The sequence below is a fragment of the Chrysemys picta genome, chromosome 10 (assembly GCF_011386835.1).
Source record: "Chrysemys picta bellii isolate R12L10 chromosome 10, ASM1138683v2, whole genome shotgun sequence".
Lineage (NCBI taxonomy): Eukaryota > Metazoa > Chordata > Testudines > Emydidae > Chrysemys > Chrysemys picta.
Genome location: NC_088800.1, coordinates 16,749,578 through 16,773,447, shown reverse-complemented (window position 1 = coordinate 16,773,447; position 23,870 = coordinate 16,749,578). Strand labels below are relative to the sequence as shown.

Sequence of the window (23,870 nt, the reverse complement as noted above, 5' to 3'; positions counted from 1 at the left end):
TAACTGAATTTTTTTTTTCGTTAACATTTAGGTCCCAATCCAGCAATGAACACCTAGGCAAACACCATTGACTTCAAAGGGGCTCCATGCAGATGCAAGGCAGGGAAGTACCCCCATGGAACTCATTGCAGGAATGGTGCCTTAGGGCTTGTCTACACAGTGCTTCAGTCTGTACTAGCTGAGTATAAATTCTAGTGCAGTGGTTCTCAAACTAAGGCCGCCGCTTGTTCAGGGAAAGCCCCTGGTGGGCCGGGCCGGCTTGTTTACCTGCTGCGTCTGCACGTTCGGCCGACCGCGGCTCCCACTGGCTGCGGTTCACCGCTCCAGGCCAATGGGGGCTGCAGGAAGTGGCGCGGGCCGAGGGACTTGCTGGCCGCCCTTCCTGCAGCCCCCATTGGCCTGGAACGGTGAACCGCGGCTAGTGAGAGCTGCAATCGGCCGGACCTGCGGATGCGGCAGGTAAACAAACTGGCCCGCCCCGCCAGGGGCTTTCCCTGAACAAGTGGCGGCCCTAGTTTGAGAATCACTGTTCTAGTGTGCCCTAGTGTATTGCACACTAATTGGCCCAGGTGTACCCTGCTGGCGCACACTAAAAGCTCCCTAGTCTGCATTAATATAGTCCCGTTTCAAACACTGCTACCTTAATGTGCACTAGACTGTGTCCAGTACCCGCTGTCTTCATGTAATTTTTGCCAACATGCTATTTGCTTTTATCAAAAAGTGAATGCCCTGTCCAATCATTTATTCTGAGTCCTCCTACAAATTATGGAAGTAGGGTTTTAAATTAAATGAATGCATTTATGTAAAGTGTAATAAAGCCTCTGGCTTAATTTTTTTTTTAAAGCCTTTACACTATATGGCAGATTACTGGGAAAGCAGCAAGGACTAAATTAGGGAAATACAACTGGCACCACTCAGATGTGTGCTTTAGGGTAGATTAAAACCATGAGAACTGGATCCAAATGGCCCACCCACAAAAACTTCCAGTGAAAATTGTTTGTAATACTCCTTCCTCACTGTCCTGTTAATGGTACCTCGTGCTCTCCGATCCCCACGGCAAACCCTAGCACTCTGTAGCAGTGGGTCCCACAGCTATAGAGCCTTGGATCCAAACTTGGTGTGTCCTTGGCCCTTTCCCAGCCCAGGTCCTGGGTTCATGGATCTTCCCTTCATCCTCTCTGGCTTTGGTCAATTTGTACATAGAAAACACACAGTGGTGGGCTATGTGCTTATGAAAGGAGTGATTGTATAGTCCCAGCTAGAATTTCCAACGGCTGATGGCTCCCCATAGTCTCTGTTTGTCCTGGAAGAGCTACACTGAAGGTTAGCAGACTTAGACCACATGAGGTTTTGGGGTTTGTCAAGAAGAGAAAAAAATAAATGTTCCAGATGTTCAGTGCACTGATCTCTCTTGTCTTTCAGGTAAATGCTGTTGAAATACCATGGAGATGTGGGGTTGGCCACAGCCCTCACACTTACCTTGCTAGCAATCACCAAATTCACCAGGCCTGTTGCTGATTGAATGAGAGATTCAGCCTCTTTGCTGGTGAGCTCTTTAAGTGATTGTCCATTTAGTGTTAACAGTTCATCCCCTGGGCTTAGACGACCATCCCTTTAAATAACACACACACACAGTATTAGAGACCCAGGAATAATACAGCATAAATGAGATTGTTCTTGGTGTCTCGCCCGCAAAGGAGCCACATGAAATCTCTCCTTTCCCCTGCCATCTTGAACACCCTGATGCAGGGGCTGGCTACAATCACAGGTGGCTCCCTGCTAGCACTCCTTAGTGCACAAGACATCCCAAAGAGCTCCCTCTTCCCCCACCAGTCTAAGCTGTGCAGAGGACTGTATACTGTGCTCTCTTAAGAGAACTCAGGGCCATAATGCCTTCCAGTACTTCTGGTAGCATGGTGGCCCTTACCAAGGGCTATTAAAAAGAGGGCACCATAAATCTTGTACAATGCACAAGCTAACATCTTTCTAATCAATTATTTAGATAATGCATAGAGAGTACACTTAAAAAGTTTGCGGACAATACCAAGCTGGGAGGGATTGCAAGGGCTTTGGAGGATAGGATTAAAATTCAAAATGATCTGGACAAACTGGAGAAATGGTCTGAAGTAAATTGGATGAAATTCAATAAGGACAAATGCAAAGTTCTCCATTTAGGAAGGAACAATCAATTGCACACATACAAAATGGGAAATGACTGCCTAGGAAGGAGTACTGCAGAAAGGAATCTGGGGGTCATAGTGGATTGCAAGCTAAATATGAGTGAAGAGTGTAATGCTGTTGCAAAACAAGTGAATACTATTCTGTAATGTTGTAAGCAAGACACAAGAAGTAATTTCTCCACTCTACTCAGCACTGATAAGGCCTCAGCTGGAATACTGTGACCAGTTCTAGGTGCCACATTTCAGGAAAAATGTGGACAAACTGGAAAAAGTCCAGAGGACAGCAACAAAGATGATTAAAGGTATAGAAAACATGACCTATGAGGAAAGATTGAAAACATTGGGTTTGTTTAGTCTGGAGAAGAGAAGGCGGGGGTCAGGCGGACGATAACAGTTTTCAAGGACATAAAAGGTTATTACAAGGAGGAGGAAGAGACATTGTTCTTGTTAACCTCTGAGGATAGGACAAGAAACAATGGGCTTAAATTGCAGCAAGGATGGTTTAGGTTGGACATTAGGAAAAACTGGAACAAAGCACTGGAACAAATTGCCTAGGGAGGTTGTGGAATCTCTGTCATTGGAGGTTTTAAAAAAGGGTAGAGAAAAGCCTGTCAGGGATAGTCTAGCTATTTCGTAGTCCTGCCTTGAGTGCAGGGGATTGGACTAGATGATCTCTCGAGGTCCCTTCCAGTCCTACACCTCTATGATTCTATGATTCTATAATCCTTATTTGCAATTAACATTGAGAAGAGTTAGAGCTGAGCATGGCTGCATCTTTTATTTCTAATATGTGTAACCATTTCCTCAGCTCAGTGCAATATAAGATGTTTCCTGTGCATCACTGCGTTCCTTTGGATTTAAGATCTTAAAGTGCAGCTAATGTCAGAAGATGGATCCTGCAAAAACCATCAAGTTAGTCCATAATAATAACTATAAACCAAGTACCTGTGGGCAGCACCCCCGTTGATCACTTGGCTGACTGTGAACCCTTTCCCAAAAGAAGTGCAGTTGGAGGTTCTCGAGAATTGGATCCCCAGGCCATCATTCCCAGTGGCTATACAAAGCCTCCGGATGCAGCCATCCTGGTTCAGGAAGATGAAGACAAAAACTCTTTATTGCATCAAAGTAAATATGCAGAGAATATTTAAGTTATTTACAGTTTGCTTTTTTTTTTAAAGCATCAATTTTCTTGGTCCTAGATCCAGATTATTTCTAAGCACAAGAAAAGTAGAAGCTGAATGCAGCTCACTTGTGAGTAGATGCTGTTGTGTGAGACAAACATCTCAAACAGTTCTTCTCCATGGGACTGCAATGGCTTCTGATTACCATTGGAAAAGATTATAGTACGACGTGTTTTGCCATGAAGAGGCAAGAGAGCAGCTGACAGATTTTGACAATAGGGATGTGTGAGTTTTTTGCAACTAGAAGGGAAGGGAGAGACAAAAATAGTAAGTTAAAGACACTGGGACACATTTATACTTGAAGTCAGTGGAGTATTTTCCCCTCTGTTTTATTGATACAGTTAAGTGTTTTCTCCTTACTACATTACAAGTGGTTAATGATCCTGAAAGAAGTATCCACCCACCCCGGGGGGAAGAAAAGAGAAAGAATGAGAGATTGAATTCCAGTAATACATTATAATATTCAACCCCTAGTGGCAGTAGAGTTAAACTGCCATTTTTATTTTGTTAACTTGGCTTTATGCACTGCTAAGAAACTCATGCCAATACAAGGCCAAATTTTGCCTATAGAAACATACATGAAAGTCACTCTTGCTTCCAAAAACTGATGTGGGATCATAGGGTCTGGTGAGATTCTTGCACTAGGTTCATGGCCAAATACCTACAGCCTGGTAAAGCTTTTGCAGTTGGCAATGCCATGGGCTGGGACAGCTAAGGATAAAAGCGGTAGTGGCCGTATGGTCTGAGGAGGTGCCCGAACAATGTTTCATTTTATATTCAGAATTCAGGCTTGGATCTTGCAAACCTTTTCTCACGTAAGTACTTATTCCCATTAATAGCCCCTTTGAAATGAACAGAACTGCTCACATGAGCAATGATTCTTCGTACAAGTCAGGGCTTACAGCGTTGAGCACTTAAATTTAGAGGATTTTATTTTTTGACACATTGGGGCAAATTTTCAGCCAGTCTCAAGCTCCACTCTATTCAGAGACACCTCCTCCCATTGAAACCCACATATGGGTTCCCCAACTTGTGTACAGGTCTTAGATCCCCATGCTGCAAGGAGAACTGTTTGATTCCCAGTTGGGTGAGTGGAGCTCCATGCAGGTGGCCTCATGGTTTTCTTTGCAAGATCAGAAGCTTAGACTGTAAATTCTTTGGGGGCAGGGATTATCTCAATATATGTTGTCCATATATGCAATGGGGACACTATCCTGACTCAGATTTCAAGGCAAGCGCTACTGTTATTTAAATGTCAAATAATAATAATAATAAGAGGTGATTTGGATATTTTTCTGGGCACAATCATTTGCATGCATTAAATTAGTGAGAATGCAAAAATGGAAGCTAGTTCTGTTGTGTGTCTCACAAACACTAGAGAACAGCTATAATTTTTGTTTTAAATCCCTTTTTTAACCCCATCAGGCTTGGTTAATTTTCAGTTTAGCTCTATCTGTCAAACACATTAAAAATTAGTTTTTGTTGGAGGGATGTGTAGCAATTTGTATGTGTTGTCATCATTTGCAGTTTTGAGTTCCGGATATAGATCATAATATTAATATCCAAGTTATAGCAACATGACATAAAAGCTGACCTTTAAAAAATAAATATTAGACTGGCCAATGTTACAGCAGCCAATTTGTTTGGGCTTTGCTCTTTAATGTCTCATTTCCTGTCTCATGTATTATTTTATATATAAAAATGCTCTACTGGTGCTTCCAAGAGCAGAGCAGTTATTAGTTTTGCCCCTTACTTTAATGTGTCCTGTTGGTTTTGTTAGGTGACTCATAGTTCCAGGCCTGGCAAATGTAGAGAACTTGTTAAAATAAAGTTGGCAGGTTTGCTGGGTGGGCAGGTGGGTCCCTCCTAGGGCACCAGACCTAGTCGTTACTGGAACGTATGTTTAATTGTTTAATGCATGTCGGTTGCCAATGAATAAAAAAATCTTTCACTTATAGGCAGCTTTGCCATACAGAGCTTAAGGAATCTGGTGAAACATGTATTTCACATCTGTTCAAATTTTATTGACCCCAAGCATGCAAATAAAATGAAGGCCTTTCAATAGTGCACTGTTAGTAAGATTACATTTAAGCAAAAAAATCTCAGTCTGAAAGAAAAATCTGAATCAAAGGAGTATCGCAAGATCTTTTTGGAAACTTTTGTGTATAGAGTCAGCTGATCTTTCGTGCTTTTCATTTTACGACCAATTTTCTTCATTCTTGTCATGCCAAAGGCCAAATCTCAGGATATTTTTATCTCTGCCATTTCGGAGATTTCCTTTTACGTCATTTTCTCATTAGATGTTTCTAGCTGAGAGTCCTGTCTTGAAACATCTCCTTCCAGATGCTGTTTTGAAATAGGAGTAACCATGACTTCACTGGAAAACTGAAACACTTTTGTGCACTCCGAATGTAACTCACAATAGTTAGATTGTCTGAAATGAAATACATGGCTGCACATGGATGGTTTGAGGAAGGTCTGGTAATCACTTAACCAGGCATATGATGATAACCTGATTGACTCTGTTTAAAAAACAGTAATAACAATATAACAGTGAGCGCAACTATTAGGCTTCTGTGTCCTGCTGAATGCTAAAGAGCTGTGGTTTCTGAGTCAATGACCGATTAGGAGAATAGAGCCTTTCTGAATTTTCTTCCAGAAAAATTGTATTGTGTCAGTTTTGAAAAATAGGGCCAGAGGCCTCGCTGGTGCAAATCAGCAGAGCTCCACTGATTTTGATATGTTCAGCTGAGGAAATGGCCCTTTAAAAACTTTTAGACAAAATTCCATTTATTTTCCTAGCATCTGTCTGCGAATTCCCTTTGCAATTAATAAAGGTACCAGCTGGTACCTGTGAAAAATCCATGGGCTAGTGGAACTGTGCCATTGGAGGTGACCACCCTACTCCTTCCCTCTCTGTTTTACCTTCTTCTTGCCAATTGCCCTCCTCCTTGGTAGTGAGATGATGAGATCAGTGGTACATGAATTAATCGGATGATGCAACAGGTGGAGCATGGGATTCAGGTTCCCACAAAACCCTGGCTATAGCTAGTTGATGGATAGAGAGACAGGTAAACAGATCACACAGTATGAATAGATCTGTCTATTCATCAACTATCCTTAGCCGTGTTTTTTTATGGGAACCTGCCCTACCTGTTGCATCACCCACTTCCTACATGTCACATCACTCAGCAAGTTTAAGAGATAACCTGTCTCTGATCTCACAGTCCCATTTCTGGGAAAGGCAGAAGGGAGAGGACGGAAAGAGAGAGAGAGCACAAATGAAGAAAGTGAAGGAATAAATACAGCCTCCCTCCCAACCAACCTTGTCCGGCTGTCATGCCATAACCCTGTTTCTGAGACATCACAGTCTTCTGCCATGGAAATTGTCCCGTCACAAAGAATGGGTCAAATCATCCTCTTCTGGAAAATGGGAAGTTAACAAAAAATACACCAGGATGATGATGATGATGATGATGATGCAGAAAAAGTGAGTTGTTTTTTCTCTCAGGCATGAGAGATCGAGGGCCACATGGAATATGCCAGGGGTATGGTTCTGGAACCACATGGAGCCCTATGGTCCACTGAAAATCCTGACTCCAGTCTTTTGGCGGTTGGGCAGGAAACCTGCCCCTCAACATTGTACGCTGTCCTGGATACCCCCTCTCCCTCAGGAGCCTTATTGCCGTGGGTACTATTACAGTGATTGGGTGTTACATGCCACTGCCCAACGTGGGTGAGGGTGGCATGTGCAAGAGAAGCCACATATCATAATGTAGTGCTGCCAGAAGCAGGAATAAACTAGATGGGGATTACTGCTTGAAATTGCTTGGGTGCCCAAAAGACCATGCCAGCTATGGTGGATGTCCCTGGTCCCACCCATTCCTCCCCATGACCGACTTTGTTTCTGATTTCTCAGTAGCCCTATCAGATATACCCTCCTTCCACAACTTTTGCCTCAGTGTCAGTGCACCAAGCGTCATCAAGAGCAGAGAGGCTATAAAGCAGATCGTCTTATTTACACACCAGCATCCTTACTGTTTGGTGCACACACGAAAAGCCAGGAAGTTACTTTGAGCAGCACATGACAGGCGAACGCATTCAGATTGGAGCATTCTTTCCCTGTTATCATCCCACTCAGGGGTAAGTTATGATAGGCTACCAGCCTTTGGCTTGACACTCCATTTTCTTTGTGATTTTTTTAGCCAAGGTCGCAGTAGCTTGAGTCGTCTGCACTTTTAAGTATTGGATGTGTTGAAAGATCACAGCACACCCAGTAGAACTTACTTAACAAAATCCTTAACTTTTGTGACACATAGAAAGAGAATTCCAATGAGTGAGAGAGGTCAAAATAGCCCCTATCACTAGCCTCCCAAAGCTGCATTTCCAGACAGCTACCGACCAGCACAATATTTAATGCTCTTAGGATTCCGTTGTCTGACATCAGAGATTCACCAATCCTAGACTTTAAGGCCAGAAGGGCCCCTTGCGATAGTTTAGTCTGACTTCCTGCATAACACAGGCCATAGGATTTCTCATAGGACCCATCCGAATGAAGATCGAGGTGCCTTCCTTTCTTGGTGAATACTGTTAAGAATACTCTGAATACTGCCAGACTATTCTTGCCATGAGAGTTGATCAAAAATAAAAAGATTATGTAGGCATCTAGAAGATTTGGAAAGCATTTTCATTCCAAGTGGACCAATTTTCATTTTCCAGACAACTTTTTGTATGGATGTATATTTTTATAGCGATATAGGGAAGTTTGTCTCAGACAATATCAAACTCACTTAGAACATAGCTTCATGACAACTACAGAGTAATCAATGAGGAACCTTTGTTTCACCCCAATCTACCCATTGGGAACATAGAATTGCATACACCCCAGTTTAATCGCTGAGCATGCATTCTGAAGTTATGCATCTGAAGAAGTGAGCTGTAGCCCACGAAAGTTTATGCTGAAATAAATGTGTTAGTCTCTAAGGTGCCACAAGTACTCCTGTTCTTTTTGCGGATACAGACTAACACGGCTGCTACTTTGAAATCTGAAGTTATTAATGCTTTATTTGCTGGGTTAAAATAATCCCCAAAATGCATACTGGGGACTAACTGTGCTTTGAATGTTCCTCCTTGAAAGCAAAGGCAAATGGTTTAGAACCATAATGTAATCAGAATGTCAGAAGAAGTTTTCCATGATATTTTCAGTTTGAATTTACATCAAAGTGTTTATTTATTTTCATAAGCAGAATAAGTGTCCCACAGTGAGACTGTTACACAAGTTACAGTTCCCGGGATTCATTTGAAACTCAGCCACCCGGTATCAGTTATCAGAATTGTCACAGTAGACCGGAAATATTGTGACTTTGCCTAGAAATCAGTTATGAAGCAAATCTAATACACATGTCAGCGTGGTGAAGACTGGATGCAACCTCACACCTAAATGCTGTGTTTTCTGCACGATTGTTGCTTTAATGGTACAAATCACTAAGGTGGAACTGGGATAATCTACATTGGCACAAGTCATTTGTTACACTAGCACCAGTGTCTGCCCCAGGAGTTGCACTGGTGTGGTTACACCAGTATTACCACACTGGAACAAAAAAAATGTCCTTAGTTGCCTTGTGCTCAATTTCTGTTTGTTAAATAAGATTCTCAAATGAAAAACACTTTAGAAGAGCAAAGTAGTAGTAGTGTTCTTCTTAAACTCTGAGGATAGGACAAGAAGCAATGGGTTTAAATTGCAGCAAGGGCACTTTAGGTTAGACATTAGGGAAAACTTCCTAACTGTCAGGGTGGTTAAGCACTGGAATAAATTGCCTAGGGAGGTTGTAGAATCTCTATCATTAGAGATTTTAAAGAGCACGTTAGACAAACACCTGTAAGGATGGTTTAGATAATACTTAGGGCTGGTCTTCACTACGGGGAGATGGCTGCTGCTGCAATCGATGCAGCAGGGATCAATTTAGTGGGTCAAGTGAAGACCCGCTAAATCGACCGCAGAGCGCTTTCTGGTCAACCCTGGTATTCCAGTTCTTCGAGAAGATTAAGGGAAGTCGACCGGAGATCGTCTCCCATCGAAGCAGTGCAGTGAAGACACTGGGGTAAGTTGACCTAAGCTACGTCAACTCCAGCTAAGTTATTCACGTAGCTGGAGTAGTGTAACTTAGGTCGACTTACCCCAGTAGTGAAGACAAGCCCTTAGTCCTACCATGAGTGTAGGGGACCGGACTAGATGACTTCTCAAGGTCCCTTCCAGTCCTATGATTCTATGATTATGATGCAAGTTACATACAATTCTCAGGGTCTTAGTAAGCTGTCAGTGTGGCCCTCCAGACCATAACAAACAAAACAAGCCAGGTCTTCCAGGGATCAGAAGTGTTGCCTTAGTTTCCACACTTCCATCTATTCACAGCTGCTCTGTTTTGACAAGCGACAAAGACCTTTGTAGTACTTTTATTATTCTTGTTACGATCACTAGTTATCAAAATTATTTCTATGTAATATATAAATTATAACTGTAATCAGATCATGGGACTTCCTATGATACGTATTGTGTCGATACATAGAACTTGCCAAATATTTGCAACAAGAGTACCTGAAACTGGTTGCCTGAAATAGTGATGCTGGAAACACTGTGTAATTTAATCACAGTGTGAACACTAGTGAATCATACACAATTGCATCTGAAGAAGTGAGGTTCTTACCCACGAAAGCTTATGCTCCCAATACTTCTGTTAGTCTCAAAGGTGCCACAGGACCCTCTGTTGCTTTTTACAGATTCAGACTAACACGGCTACCCCTCTGATAGTGTGAACACTAGTGAATCATACACAATTAACAGGGTAAGGCTCAGACAGGAACATGAATTCATCCACTGCTGGGCCTGGAAGGAACTGCTCTTTGAGAGTTCAGTGCTCTGGATTTCCATCTACATCTGGTGCATCCGTACGCAATGAACAGTAAATCATTTAATATGTTTTTAACTTCTCCTCCCCTCCATTGTAGGTCTGTGGAGGGTGTTCGCACCTTCAGTGTCATGGGCACTAGGCATAGAGCTGCAGGTATTGCAAGGCAGAAAACTGATGGAATTACACAATAGTCTGGCACTGTGTGCCCCAGTAATGTCACAGAAAAATGGATTCTGATTCCCTGAAATGAGAATGGGCCATGTATTGACCAGTGAATTTCTGCAGCTTATTATAGAGAGGAATAGAGAGCCTGACACACTGGGACCTGAAGAAAATCACCGACTCTTTTCTTCTGGCTATTTGAGGAGAGAGGTTTTAAGAGAGGGCCAAGTACTCTCTAATACATGCTGCACGAAGGAGCCGGTTATGATAGACCTGTGTGACATAGAGGGGATGTACCGATCACTTCATTGCATATTGCAGAGCCTCAGCAAGATGACAGAGAAGGGAGATCAAAGTACATGATGCCAGCATCTCTGCTCTCATAGGAGGAGAAATGAGGACTTGATGGCATCACCATGATTCCACCCTGTATACAGAAGGTTAACAAGTGCCACTAGGGGACACTTACATTGCTAAAGATGAATTAATGTGTAACTGTTCTCTAGCGGCAGTAGCTAACCTGACTACTGTAAATTCAAGGCACCTGGATGCTCTGACTTGACTATCTTTGGTAAAATGGTGAGAAGTCATATGCTGGTGAACCTGGGGCCATTATTGGAACTCAGAGTGCTTTGGGTTTGTGGATGGACAAGCTGCAACAGCTGACAAGCACTGTGCAAGGAAGATAGAGAGGAATCCTTTGGCTGGCAGAGGCTAGCAGCCTCCTTTCATTTGCAGAGTGAGCTCACCAGCCAGAATGTGGAATGTTTCCATGCTGGAGGAAGGGTGTGGTTTTGCAGAGCTCCATTGTGATTGGGTGTCTTTTGGGGCTGACTCAATTTGTCATTTTTTTTCTTTCCGTTGGAATGCAGTAGAATATGGGGGGGGGGGCTCCCTTTTGAGACTGAAATGTTGTGCACTATATTCTCCTGATTCCTTTTTTGTCAAGTTTGGGCTACGTGCTGTGATCATTAGAGAGAAGCTTAAGCGGCATGATGTAGGTTTGGATTCAGAGTTTGAACACCATAAATATTAGTTGATGTTTGGATATGAAGTTTTGATTTGAGCCCATCGCTAAAGAAGAGATGCGAAAATGAATGGAAGGAATATTTAATACAAAGGAATCAGTTCCCTCATACAGGACAATATTTGCATCGCTAATATGAATATGATGTAATAGGTATTAGGATACCATGGAGGTGACCAGCTATAAATTACCTAGGTATATAATGTATATTTAGTTCCTGTCACCAAGAAGGTTCTCAAAGTGCTTTAGTCTTTACTGGCTGAGTGACAGACTATGTACTGTGTGTATTAGGAGATGCTTCACTTACGCCTGTAATGCAGCCACCTCTGGGATGAAACAATGTAGCTGCTTAACAGCAGAGAGCAACAATATACAACACCTTAGGACAGAAAGTGGTAAAATATGCAGCATCCAACTGAAATTGTAGGGGGAATTTATTATAGGTATCCAGAATGTAATCACGCAATTTGAAAAATGGCCAGAATGGTGAGGCTACTACATTTCCTCTTGATAAAAGCGGCATCAGTTTTTTAATGACCAGAGGGACTTAGGGTCTCACTTTTATATCTGTTAAAAAGGTGACATCTCTAGCAATGTAGTCTCTAGCACCCTTCAAACTCAGATCATTTGCCTACTGGATCATCTGAGTTTCCCATAGTGCTAACCCAGCTGCGCCTCACTTAGCTTGTAAGATGTGACAAGATCACTGTTTAAAAAGGACCCCGGCATTTCGCGAAGCCTGAGCTCGTAAGCTGGAAAAGTACGCCCCCCTTAGCTGACACCCTGTGAGCGAAGGGCTACGAGGTGCAGATGGACGCCCTGATTGTCAGAGCCCTGGGCGCCTGGGACCCCTGCAACAAGCGTGTGCTGCGGACCTGCGGGATCGGTCGACACTACGCACAGCTCATGCAGCGCCTCATGGTCTCAGACACCATCTGATGGTCCAGGGACATCTACATCGAGCACATCACCGGCCACCAACAGTACCAGGAGGCGTGAGCCAGAGTGACATCGTTCTCCCACTATGAGAAAGGGACGAAGTGACCTTCTCCGTTGGATCATATGAACTGGAACCATAAACTCCCTGAACATTAAATCTCACCAAATGAGGGTCAATCCATCCTCATCATCATATCCACTCATTATACTCCACACCCGAACATAGCCACCCTATGAACTTCATAGCCTCATATCTCAGTGCCTGTACTTTGACCCATCAACCTTTTACCCCCAATCGGGGATATTGCAGATTATGTATTCCTTATGCCACCTGATCTTAAACCAAACTTTGAACCCTCGATAATCTGTACGTTATTCCCTGATAACCAGAAACGTCTATGCTCAAACTCTGTTCACTTTTTTTTTAACATCATCTTAATAAAATTTTTAAATGTTCTGTACTGTAATGACAGCTTTCTATTATGACAGCTGATCTGCTGCATTCCAGGTAGAGTGCACCTGCTGTGCTTAACATTCCACTGACTTCAATGGCCTGTCAGTCAGCAGAGTGCAGTGGAGAGACCCTGTAGCCCAAGAGGGAGTGTAATACGTTTTGTATGCTATTTATGCGGAGTTGGAACACTGCTGTCTCATGATCTCTGAGAATCAGTGGGGTATCTTCTGTGCCCTGAGATTCATGAAACCATTGTAACATACAATAAAAAAGAGTCAGTGAATTGCCTACCTGGATGAAGAACTTTCTTCTCATATTCTTGCAGCTCTCACTTGCATCATCTTTGGGCTGGATCACGTTGGTGATCACAAGAGGATAAGGAGTGCTGTCATCCCGTTCTGAACTGCACAGCACTTGTAGTCCAGGGCAACTGTCAATTTCCTCTTGATCCCAATTGGTAGAAATCTCAATGGGATCAGGGCATTTCTCATCTGGACTCGACCCATCATCAGTATTCTTGGCATTACAGAGTATAAGTGATCTTGAAATGGAGCGAAACTTTTTTGATTTCCTGCTCCCAACGCTGCTCTGTCGATCCATCTTCAGTGAGCTGGTGATGCTGCCCTTTTTCCTCTCATGTTCCCATTTATGTGGCATGACAGTGTCAATAACTGTCTCTAGTCCTCAGCAGCTAAATATCTTCCTGGAAGAGAAATATAAAAAGTGAGTTATAATTTGCCTCGTCCTATTTCCCCTCCCAATAACCTACACTACTGAAAAGTTGTGATGAACAAACTGAGTCAACAAAGCCTTTCAGTCTGCTAACAACCATGTGATGTCTTATGACTTGCAATGTTTATTTCTGTGAAGTGCTCTACTAAATTCTCCTTCACCTTTCATTCTCTTCCCATGCTCTCCAAGCACAGAGGAGTGCTTTTAACAAATGTTTTTGAGGCTTCCGTTGTGTTGCTTCTTCCTGGTTTCTGCTGAATTTGCAGGATGAAATCCCAAATTGAAAAGAAGATACACAAAAGCACTATTCTATCCTTCAAACTCACATAGAAGGAGAGGCTCTGCTTGGAGCCTGATTTATGAAAGCATTATAATTCAAATAGGATTAATCAAATTGTTAAGGTTAAATTCTCTGCCTGGCACATCTGATTTGTAAGTGGTTTAGCTAAAGTAGATCTTGGCCATGAATAAGGAAGGAATGTCAGGCTGGAGTGAAACACATACCTTTGGACAGCTAAGCCCACTTAAAAGACTGTGTTTAATTGCAAAAGAGAGATCCATTGAAGCCGTTTAGATGTGAATACCTGATTAAGGATTGAACCTCAGAAAAGAATACAACTCCAGCGTATTAATGCAAAAATAACCCATTAAAGGAATTATTTTTTCCACTGTATGTTTCTGCGTACCAAATCAAAATAAAACAGAGCAGAAATGCCACAGAGTAGCAATGTGATATAAAAATGGGTACTTTATAAAATGAATATTAAGTAAAAGAATAAGCATATTAGAAAAATTAAGAAAAACTGGTCAATAAATTTTCAGCATAACCATCTTCCATCATAAAATGCAAGTTAGTTGAAATTAAGATGGTTTTCAGGAGCATGTTGATTTTTGATGGGTGAAAGTTTAAATGAATTATTCTGACTTTCTCATTTCATTTTGATAAAGTTAAAACAAAATGTTTCAATATTATCATCTCAAGTAATTTCATTTATACTTTTATAGTATATTACAGTATTAATTTGAATAGTATATTTAAAATTATCATAGAATATCAGGGTTGGAAGGGACCTTAGGAGATCATCTAGGCCAACCCCCTGCTCAAAGCAGGACCAATCCCCAATTAAATCATCCAACCAATTTTTGCCCCATATCCCTAAATGGCCCCCTCAAGGATTGAACTCACAACCTGGGGTTTAGCAGGCCAATGCTCAAACCACATATATTTATTGTTATATAGTATTATGTTTTGACATTATCTAAATGAAATGTGTTTACCCTACTGAAACTAAATGATTTTACATTATTGAAATAAAATGTTGCTGATCCTAATTTTTTTGGAATTTCCCATTTCACAGAAAATTTTGACTTTTCATTCCAATTCTGAATGAAAACAAATTTTGAAATGTAGAAATTTCCTACAGAACAGAATTTTCTGGCCAGCTCTAGTAATAAAGTTATGCAATTATACAGGGTTTATTCCTCCTGTTTTTCTTTCTTTTGATCTGTTTATTAAAATGCACAGGTCCGGGAAAGTTATGGAATGCAGTTTACATTAAATTGAAAAGCATATTTAAAATAAATCTTTTCAAGTCTGTAGCTTTGACCCATGCAATTTGCACAATATGCTTTAGACTGGGATTTCTTTCTTTCTTTCTCTCTCTTTTAGTGACTCTAGTGCTGGTTAAAGTTGTAAAACTGTCTGGAATATCTGGTTAACCCCAGAACAGGTACACCCTGACCAGGAAGAAAAGTGCTGAGAGAGTGGTTCAATCTCTATGTTCCATTCAGTCCTTAGTATCTCTGAGAGTGCTAGCAATGGTGCCAGGTAATGATAATTATGATGTGATGAGTTGAGGATTTTGTTGGACATTTTTCAAAACAATGAAGTGTTCATATTATGAATGTTTAATAGCACAAAGATCATGGACAGTGCAATAAAGCACAGACAATGTATGCACAGGGAGATGATACTGTGGGAATGCTTCTCAGCGGGCTTAGCTTCACTGTTTACAAGCACAAACTGCACTTGAAGAAAGGTGCAAAATTTGCACCTATGTTTTTTGTGTCAGTAAATGAATTGTGGGTGTAAGTCATAAGTTGCATGTTACAACTGAGATTTCTACTCACAGCTCTGTTGGCAATGCAAAAATGTGGATGCAAATTTTGCATAGGCAAATTTCAGCCGCAAAAGGGAGACCAGCCACCTGAAAATGTAGGCTTGTAGATTTTACATCAAGCCAGCTCCACTGTATAATAGAACCCCACAAGACAGCCTCAGAATTACATTCCTCTCCTCTACCCCTCCGACAAATACCCATAGAAACCAAACCAAACCAAACTGAGGAAAAGAAGGAAAAATGAATACGGTAATGTGTAATAGGGAACCTGAGCAAAAGAGCTATATGATGGGAAATATGTAGCTGCTAGAGGAGTACAAGATCCAGTCTGCATCAAAGTTTGTTTAATTTTGTAAAAGAAAAACAAACACTGCACATAGCCTTTTCATGAGAAGCAAAGAGGTCCCTTTATCCGTCATTGAGAAGTATGCTAATACATACGGTGCCTTGAAGAGGTTCAGGCATTTTGATAGGTGATACTCTTTTATAAGAGTTTAGGATAATTTATTTTCTATCATACTACTAATAATATCCTTCTGCTTCATAGTGTCTTTCATCCAACTGGATCCCAGAATACTTCACAAATTACATACTAGCACTAGGTGAGAGATTTTCCAAAGGAACGTTCTTCCATCAGAAAATGCCGATTCATTGAAATCAAAACGTTGTGTTGGAACGTGTCGATTTCAATGAAAATTTTTATGGAAACCTGCCTGGTTTCCTGCCAGCTCTTCTGCCCACCTCCCAGCTCCTTGGCAGCTCTCCTGGTGTGCTGGCACAGAAACAGGGCTCCCTGGGCTTCTGGTTTCAGTTTTGAAGGAATCTTTCAACGTCTAATCCTAATGCAGGGCTGTACCTCTCTAGTTTCCATTTTTTGTTGAATGGAATCCTTCTCTCTGAATAATCCCAGTACCTGTCTCCTCTTATTGCTCATAGTTTTGTCAAAAAGCTGAGTGAAGTTAACAAGGGTCTGGTCAGTTTCAGGGATGTTATTCATAGGTGGACAGTAATGAAACTGACAAGAATCATGATCATTTCAGTTAGCAGCTGCTTGGGAAAACTAGAAAACGAGAAGCCAGGCAGAGGGAGGTACTGGGGTTATTCATAGAGAAGGATTCCCCAGGCTCTGAGCTACCAAGGAGTGTGGGGAGCTGGCCCTGGAAATCTTTGAAAAATTCCATTTCTGTTCTTCCAACAAGGATTTTTTTTGCTGTGAAAAAATTCATAGATCTGATTTAAAAAACAAAAACAAAAACAAAACTGCTCCAGGGCAAGCCCTGACTCTTACAACATATGACAAAGAAAAAAAAGGCCTTGATTTAGAAAAGCATGTGCACAAGACCCAAACACATGCTTAAAGTTAAGTACATATGTAATTGTTTTGTTTTGTTTTTTAATGGGATGCTTTCCTGCCTAAAAATCCCCACAAACAGTAGAACATGTGGAACTCCACCCACGTCAGAATAAAAGAGGATATTTAGGCACAGCTAGATAGGCATGGAGAGGCAGCATGGTTGAATGGATCAGTAACCTGTGTTCTGTTCTCAGCTGTGATGCTGACTTGCTGGGTGGCATGGGGTGAATCACTTCACCTCTCTGTGCCTCTGTTTCCCCATCTGTAAAATGAGGCTAATGATACTCACCAGAATCCTCTATTTGTAAAGCAGTTTGAGTTATACGGATTTAAAGCGCAATGTTAATCATAACGTTAACAGCCTAATGCATATTCAAATAACAAGAAAATGTGCACATTGATCTAATTAAGTATCACATCTGCAGTTTGTATTACACTTTTTACATGGGATAATTTGCATTAGTTAATGCTAAATGACGCCCACTCATATTATTGTGTAACGTCTTTTGGGGGTTGTTTTAGCTTTGTTGGTTTTGGGTTAAATAAGACATTTTCATTGCTGCTCAATTTATACCAGCCCCTGGTGTAGAAATCACTCCAGCTGCTACTTTTTGACATAACAAATCCCCATTAGGACCTCAATATGTTAAGAAATTAATCTTGAAAAACTCATGATAAAGGTTACATTTCCTGTAAGCTTGAGGGTATTTGAACGGAAGGAAGGATGGACCTTTTAGAACAGATGAAAGACAGAAAGTGGGCTTGGGTGAACAGTATGATTGATAGAGCTATGGGAATCTCAAATCCTGCTCAAGTAGAGATGCAGCTAGTCCAAGTGCATCCCCATAACATGGGCATAGGAAGCAGTGTGTCTAACCTGCTCAGGAGTGCAAGTAGGGTGGTACGCTCCAGTACGCAGCACCAGCAAGAGATTTTTAGTGGGTACGTTTTAGAGTAGCAGCCGTGTTAGTCTGTATCCGCAAAAAGAACAGGAGGACTTGTGGCACCTTAGAGACTAACAAATTTATTAGAGCATAAGCTTTCGTGGACTACAGCCCAGGTACGGGGTACCGGAAAGACTTGGGGAGGCTAGAACCCCCCCCTCTGTAGGGGGTGAAATTGCACTATGCTCCTTAAAGGAGCAGAACGGGGCTAGGGAGGGCATTCATTCTTTATATGGGTCTAACAGCACAATACATATGCTAACAACCTTAAACAAAGGCTTTGTTTAAGTTTGTTAGCATATGTGTTGTGCTGTTAAGTTGGTCAGGAGTCCTCAAGGGGGGAATGGTAGGGGGGACGGAAGTTGTTTAAACAGTGTTTAGAGTTACCATATTTTGAGCCTCCAAAAGGAGGACACTCCACGGGGTCCCGCCCCCAGCCCCGCCCCAACTCCGCCCCTTCCCTAAAGTCCCCGGCCCGGCCCCCGGCTCGGCATCGCCGGCCTGGCTCGGCACCGCACCGCCGGCCCAGCCCCCGGCCCGGCCCCCGGCTCAGCACCGCCGGCCCGGCCCCACCGGCCCCCGGCTCCCGGCCCCCGGCTCGGCACCGCCGGCCCCTGGCCCCCAGCTCAGCACCGCCGACCGCCGGCCCGGCCCCTGGCCCAGCACCGCCAGCCCCGCATGTCCCGATTTTCCCGGACATGTCCGGCTTTTTTGGGATTTCCCCCCAGATGGGGATTTGGAGCCCAAAAAGCTGGACATGTCCGGGAAAATCCGGACATATGGTAACCCTAACAGTGTTTTTGATTCCTGCTCCAGCCTTTGGACTATGAACATTACTGATGGAAGCATTCTAACCAAGAGACTGGGAATTTTAAGGTAATCTGGAGCCTTCATATTTCCTTGATCTTTTGCAGATGGATTTATGAGTTGGATATAGTACAAAGACTGTTCTAGCCTCATTGACTGCTGATTTTTCTCTTGCAATGGACAAAGATCAGATGTCTGCTGACTTTCTCACATGAGTCAGCAGCCTTTGATACCTGTGATATAAGCAACATAGCCCTTGCTTGAGTGGTTTTGTTCTTTCCCCTCCAAATGTCAAAGCCTGTTCCCATTGAACTCAATAGCAAAACTTCTTTTGATTTCAATGGGAACAGGGTTTGGCCCCAAGAGATCAGAGAATGTGATTTTGATCAATTGCTTCTCTGTCCAGAGACAGTTCTCATGCATGTTCTGCCAGGCTGATTTTGATTGCCGCTCCTGTATGTCATGCTGAGGAAAATAATAAAACAATTTGGGCTGTAGTTCTATCAAGATTCACATGGCACACACAGTTCTATGCCTCTTTTCCATCAAACCCAGGTGCTGCAGCATCTTTGCTTTCCTAGTCCCTGGCGGAGAGCAATACTTAGGCCTTGTCTACACTGGTTACAGCACTGAAACTTTCTCGCTCAGGGCTGTGAAAAAACACCCCCCTGAGCGCTGCAAGTTTCAGCGCTGTAAAGTGCCAGTGTAGACAGTGCACCAGCGCTGGGAGCTACGCCCCTCATGGGGGTGGTTTTTTTACAGTGCTGGAAGAGCTCTCTACCAGCACTGGTGCCGCGACTACACAACCACGTTAAAGCGCTGCTTTAAAGTGGCTTACTTTGGTAATGAAGACATACCCTTAGATAAAGGTAAGCTGGCGGAAGTGTAGTTTGGATATAAGGGAGGCACTGATAGTGTGTTAAGGGAAAGTGGGGTGATTGTCCTTCCTATCCTTTTATTTAAGAAGTTTTCAATTTGAGTTGCTGCTGGATCCTCAATGACACCTTGAAATACAGGTGGCATCAGGGGCTCAAAGCATCATCTTACAACTGCATCTGTTTAACAGATGCAGTTGTAAAATTTTAGACAGGTAAGGGGGGTGTTGGAGGGGACAGGGAGAGCGTGGGGGTCCTGGGCAGGGGGGGGAGTCACATGGAGGGTCATGTGGGCGGTCACAGTGTCCCGTCCCCCCTTGTGTCCCTCCCATGAATGCAGTACCGGCAAGAAATGCTTTCTACTTGCACCACTGAACCTGCTGTATTTTTAGAATGAGACCTGGGAATATGCATCACAACTTACCTCCGGATGTTCAAGGCCTTTCAGATGAGATTGGTTACCCTTACAATGTGGAATCAGTGCTTCCAGGAACTCCTACGGTATATTAACAACAATAATATTAGAGATAGGTCTGAACCAAAACCTGAGATCTAAACAGCTCTGCACTAGGGGACAGTTCAGAGGCAGACAGCATCTATTGTTGAAGGGTTTCAGTGTTTTAAAATATTTACTAAACCTCACCTCCCCCGAAGAAGTAGTTAATTAAACCGAACCTTTCTACAACTGGGTAAACTGAGTCATGGCAAGATTAATGGCCAAACTGGTGCACCGGAGGAGGGCCCACCATGAGTGAGGATGAAGTGGGCAGCAGATGCCCCTTCCCTGCTCCAGCACACCCAGACAGCAAGCAGCCATACAACTGCAGCCCCTGAGCACAAAGGGGAGAACATGCCATACTAAATGCCCTGGAAGGGGCCTCTCTCTACGAAGCTGGGACTTGGGGGGGAAGTGTATAGGACACCTACTGAAAGAGGCAGGACATGTTGCATAAGTCCCACTCCCGCATCACTTCTTAAGCCTGCCTCTGCCTTATGCAGAGATAACGTCTCCCTTCTTCACTGCATGGACAGTACAACCACAAGTCCCTCCATCCCCAGTGCTCCTTTGTGTCTCAAGACCAAATTGAACCCTACAAGACTTACCCAAGATCACACAGCAAGTCAGTGGCTGAGCTGAGGATAAAACCCAGGAGTCCTGACGACTTCCAGTCCCTTGCTCTAAGCACTAGATCATGTCCCTACTCCCAGCTTTTACCAATGCAATGTTGTCTGTAGAGCTGCTGTATAAGTGATACAACAACGGTAGGAGGCACCAAAACCTCACTCTATAAGCTCTTTAATACAAATGTCCAGAAAGCAGCAATACAAGTGCCAGAAGATCTTCATGAATCATCGCCATCTTCCACCAAATTTAATTCAGTATATTGTGGGAAAGGCCAATTATTTCAGAGCCAGCTCCCCAAACCATTTATCTTTCCCTTGGTGCGCTTGCTGCTTGTCATATTCTCTGGCCATTCCTGTACCTCCAGCCCTCCTGATGGAAGCTGTCTGTGGTTTGTAACTCAAACCAAATGTTACTTCTTTTTTCAAGGGTTCCCCCCCCCCCGAGCTTTATGTTAAAAAGCTCTCTGTCTGTCTTCTGTAAACAATATGCATAATTTTTGAGTCGCATTCATTTGGTTCACATTTTTGGTTGGATATTAAACCAAGCATTTACAAACGTAAATAATTTGGAATCGTTCCCGGACGGAATGGGAACCCTCTGCTGTTAATGAAACAGTGGAAAAGTGAGATCTATTCTTTAATAGCAAGAACACGAAGGCTTTACATTACTTGGTACTAACAGCATAAACTCTTGCATCCTATTTTAAATCTCGATCCTGTGAGCTTTATCAGTTTTGTTACTGAGCTTTACCATAAACATTGAATGATCACAAAAGTCTAGGGCTTCCAGCCAAGAAGGAGAACTACTACCTTTTTGTTTTGGTAAAGAGCAAAGGCATTTTGGAGTCCTGGATTTACTGGGCAAAGTCTGTAGTAATTATAAAATAAAAAAATAATAAAGAGAACTTACAACAGAGAGGCAGAAAAACCTGACTCCTGCAGAAGGCTGTTTTTCTTCATAGGCCTGGCAAAAAAACAGTGAATAATTGAAAACACACCCTCACTATCACATGACTTAGTTTTAGTAATTCAGTTCAGTATATTGGAATGAGACTATTGTTTCCTAATTGACCAAAATGTCAGCAGAGATAGATAAACAAAACCAATGAGATACACATTCAGGAAGATTGTTTCTGACTCTCTTGCAGCTGTTCAATGAAGACAGGCTTTCCAGGATTTTGTCATTACCTTCTTTTGAATAGCACCTGGATGTACTGGGGCTTTGAGCATGTTACACCTCTTGAGGAGGAGGGGAACCAAGCTAATCGAATGCAGGATTTCCTGTTGCTGGCCAGCTCAGCCAACATGCTTCTCGTAATTTTCAACAGTTATGTTACATGTTAAGTCAATAGGAATTTTAGAGGCCACTTCCTTTCCAGAAGCAAAAACAATATGGGACCCTCCAAATATTGATTAACAGAAGCCACTGTGAGGCTGAGTCCCAATTCCCTCTCTCAATTCTCCTCTTCCTCCAAAGGGGATGTAAACTGAATGGTCCATACGACTAGCATGTTACTTTTGCCTTCGTGCTGGCTCAGATGCATTGGCCAGCGCTGGGGGAGACGCCAAGTCCTGAGCCAGCTTTCCCTGTACATGCTGTACCAATAAAAATACCCAATGGCCGAGAGAGCTGATTTTTAAACACTTATTGTTTATTTGATACAGATTTTAAATAGCAAAGCTTATTTAGAGGCCTCATTTTTCTTCTAGACCCTATGAAATGTACATAATATCAGAGCCAGAAAAACAGAAGCCTGAATTACCCTCTCGCCCCTCAGTGTGGTCCCTCAAGCTCACACTGTCACTGCCCATGACTTATTCTGTGGATAAATACTAGCGAGGACTCCACTGCTATCAGTCTAACACTTAAATGCCTTCTCCAAAGAGAGGTGTGATTTGAGTTTACAAAGTTACTGTGAAATGGTACCATGTTTATTGTCTGTCAATGCCTTTTAGATCAAAGCTGCTCCATGTAGGTAGGAAAAAAGGTTTCTTTAACGTTCAGCCCTGCTGGGCTCACATGGTGGAATGTGAAAGTCAAGCTGAGGTCTCGCCTGTCTGTGCAACAGCCCCAATAACCCTGGCCCAACTTTATAGGTGGTGCTAACTCAAAGTTGAGGTGTTCATCAAGAGAAGAGAAGCACCAGCTTTGCTTTCATGTAGCAGAGTAAGTTCGCAGGGCACCAGTTAGATAAAACATCTATTCACGTGTAAACGAAGCAAATTTGATCTGGAGTCACTGAAGGGCAACAAATATGGAATGCCACAACGCTACTTTAAAGTCTCATGTTGGAGAAGACCCATGCTGACTAGTGGACACTGGACATCAAATTTCTCTCCTGTAAAAAAGTAGAATTAGGGAACTTATCTTTCCTATTATTTAACCAAAAACCACGATGCCCTGTAATACCTAAATCCTTGCTGTGGCGTGGGCAAAGTGGGCTTAAATAGAGGGATAGCAGCAGCTTCGGCTGTAGTCAAGCTCAGCATACAGTACTAGAGATATGAAAAATCAATGAAGAAACTAACAAGTTACACACAATTTCTCATGCATTTTTACAGCATGGTGCACATGTGCTATTGTTTAGGGATGTAGAACTCATTCATGCAAAATCTGAACAGTCTCAACATTTTTCTCCAAACACAGACCAAAACGGAATCTTTTCTGAGGCTCCAAAACATCAGAAATCTTTTTTTCCTTCCTTTTTCATTTTCACACACCAGTGCACTTCCTGACCATAGGCCAAATTCTGGGGTCCCTAAGTCAATCGGAATTTTGCTCAGTTAAGACAGGCAGAATTTGGCCTACTGCCAGGCAGCAGAAACATAAATATCATGAGAGAGGCTGTTGCTCATGCTATTTCTTTCCCATCCCTTTTTAATATAACATTTGTTCAGTGCACAGTGGTGATCGGAAAAGTGAGCTGTTAGACTGTACAAGGATAAGGATAGAAAATAATACCAGAGTTATAATGCCATTGTATAGCTTGATGGTATTTCCTGATATTGAATCCTGTGCTTGGGTCTCGTTACAGCATCGTAAAAAAGATTATAGTGGGAGA

At 42.6% G+C, this 23,870-nt stretch overlaps 1 protein-coding gene across 4 annotated transcripts in view; it reads right to left on the bottom strand.

Moving 5' to 3' along the window:
• IL16 (interleukin 16) overlaps positions 1–23,870 on the bottom strand; it is a 66,004-nt gene that overhangs the window by 34,517 nt on the left and 7,617 nt on the right. For 3 of the 4 annotated variants that reach the window (XM_042856678.2, XM_024107538.3, XM_024107539.3), the window contains exons 2-6: positions 21,719–21,772; positions 20,108–20,179; positions 13,143–13,554; positions 3,126–3,262; positions 1,480–1,612 (exon numbers count right to left, since the gene is read on the bottom strand). In XM_042856678.2, coding sequence (XP_042712612.2) covers positions 1,480–1,612; positions 3,126–3,262; positions 13,143–13,508 — 636 coding nt within the window. In that variant the 5' untranslated portion in view covers positions 13,509–13,554; positions 20,108–20,179; positions 21,719–21,772. Of the gene's footprint in view, positions 1–1,479; positions 1,613–3,125; positions 3,263–13,142; positions 13,555–20,107; positions 20,413–21,718; positions 21,773–23,870 lie in introns of those variants that run through there. The other variant, XM_065559333.1, reaches the window with a different exon arrangement.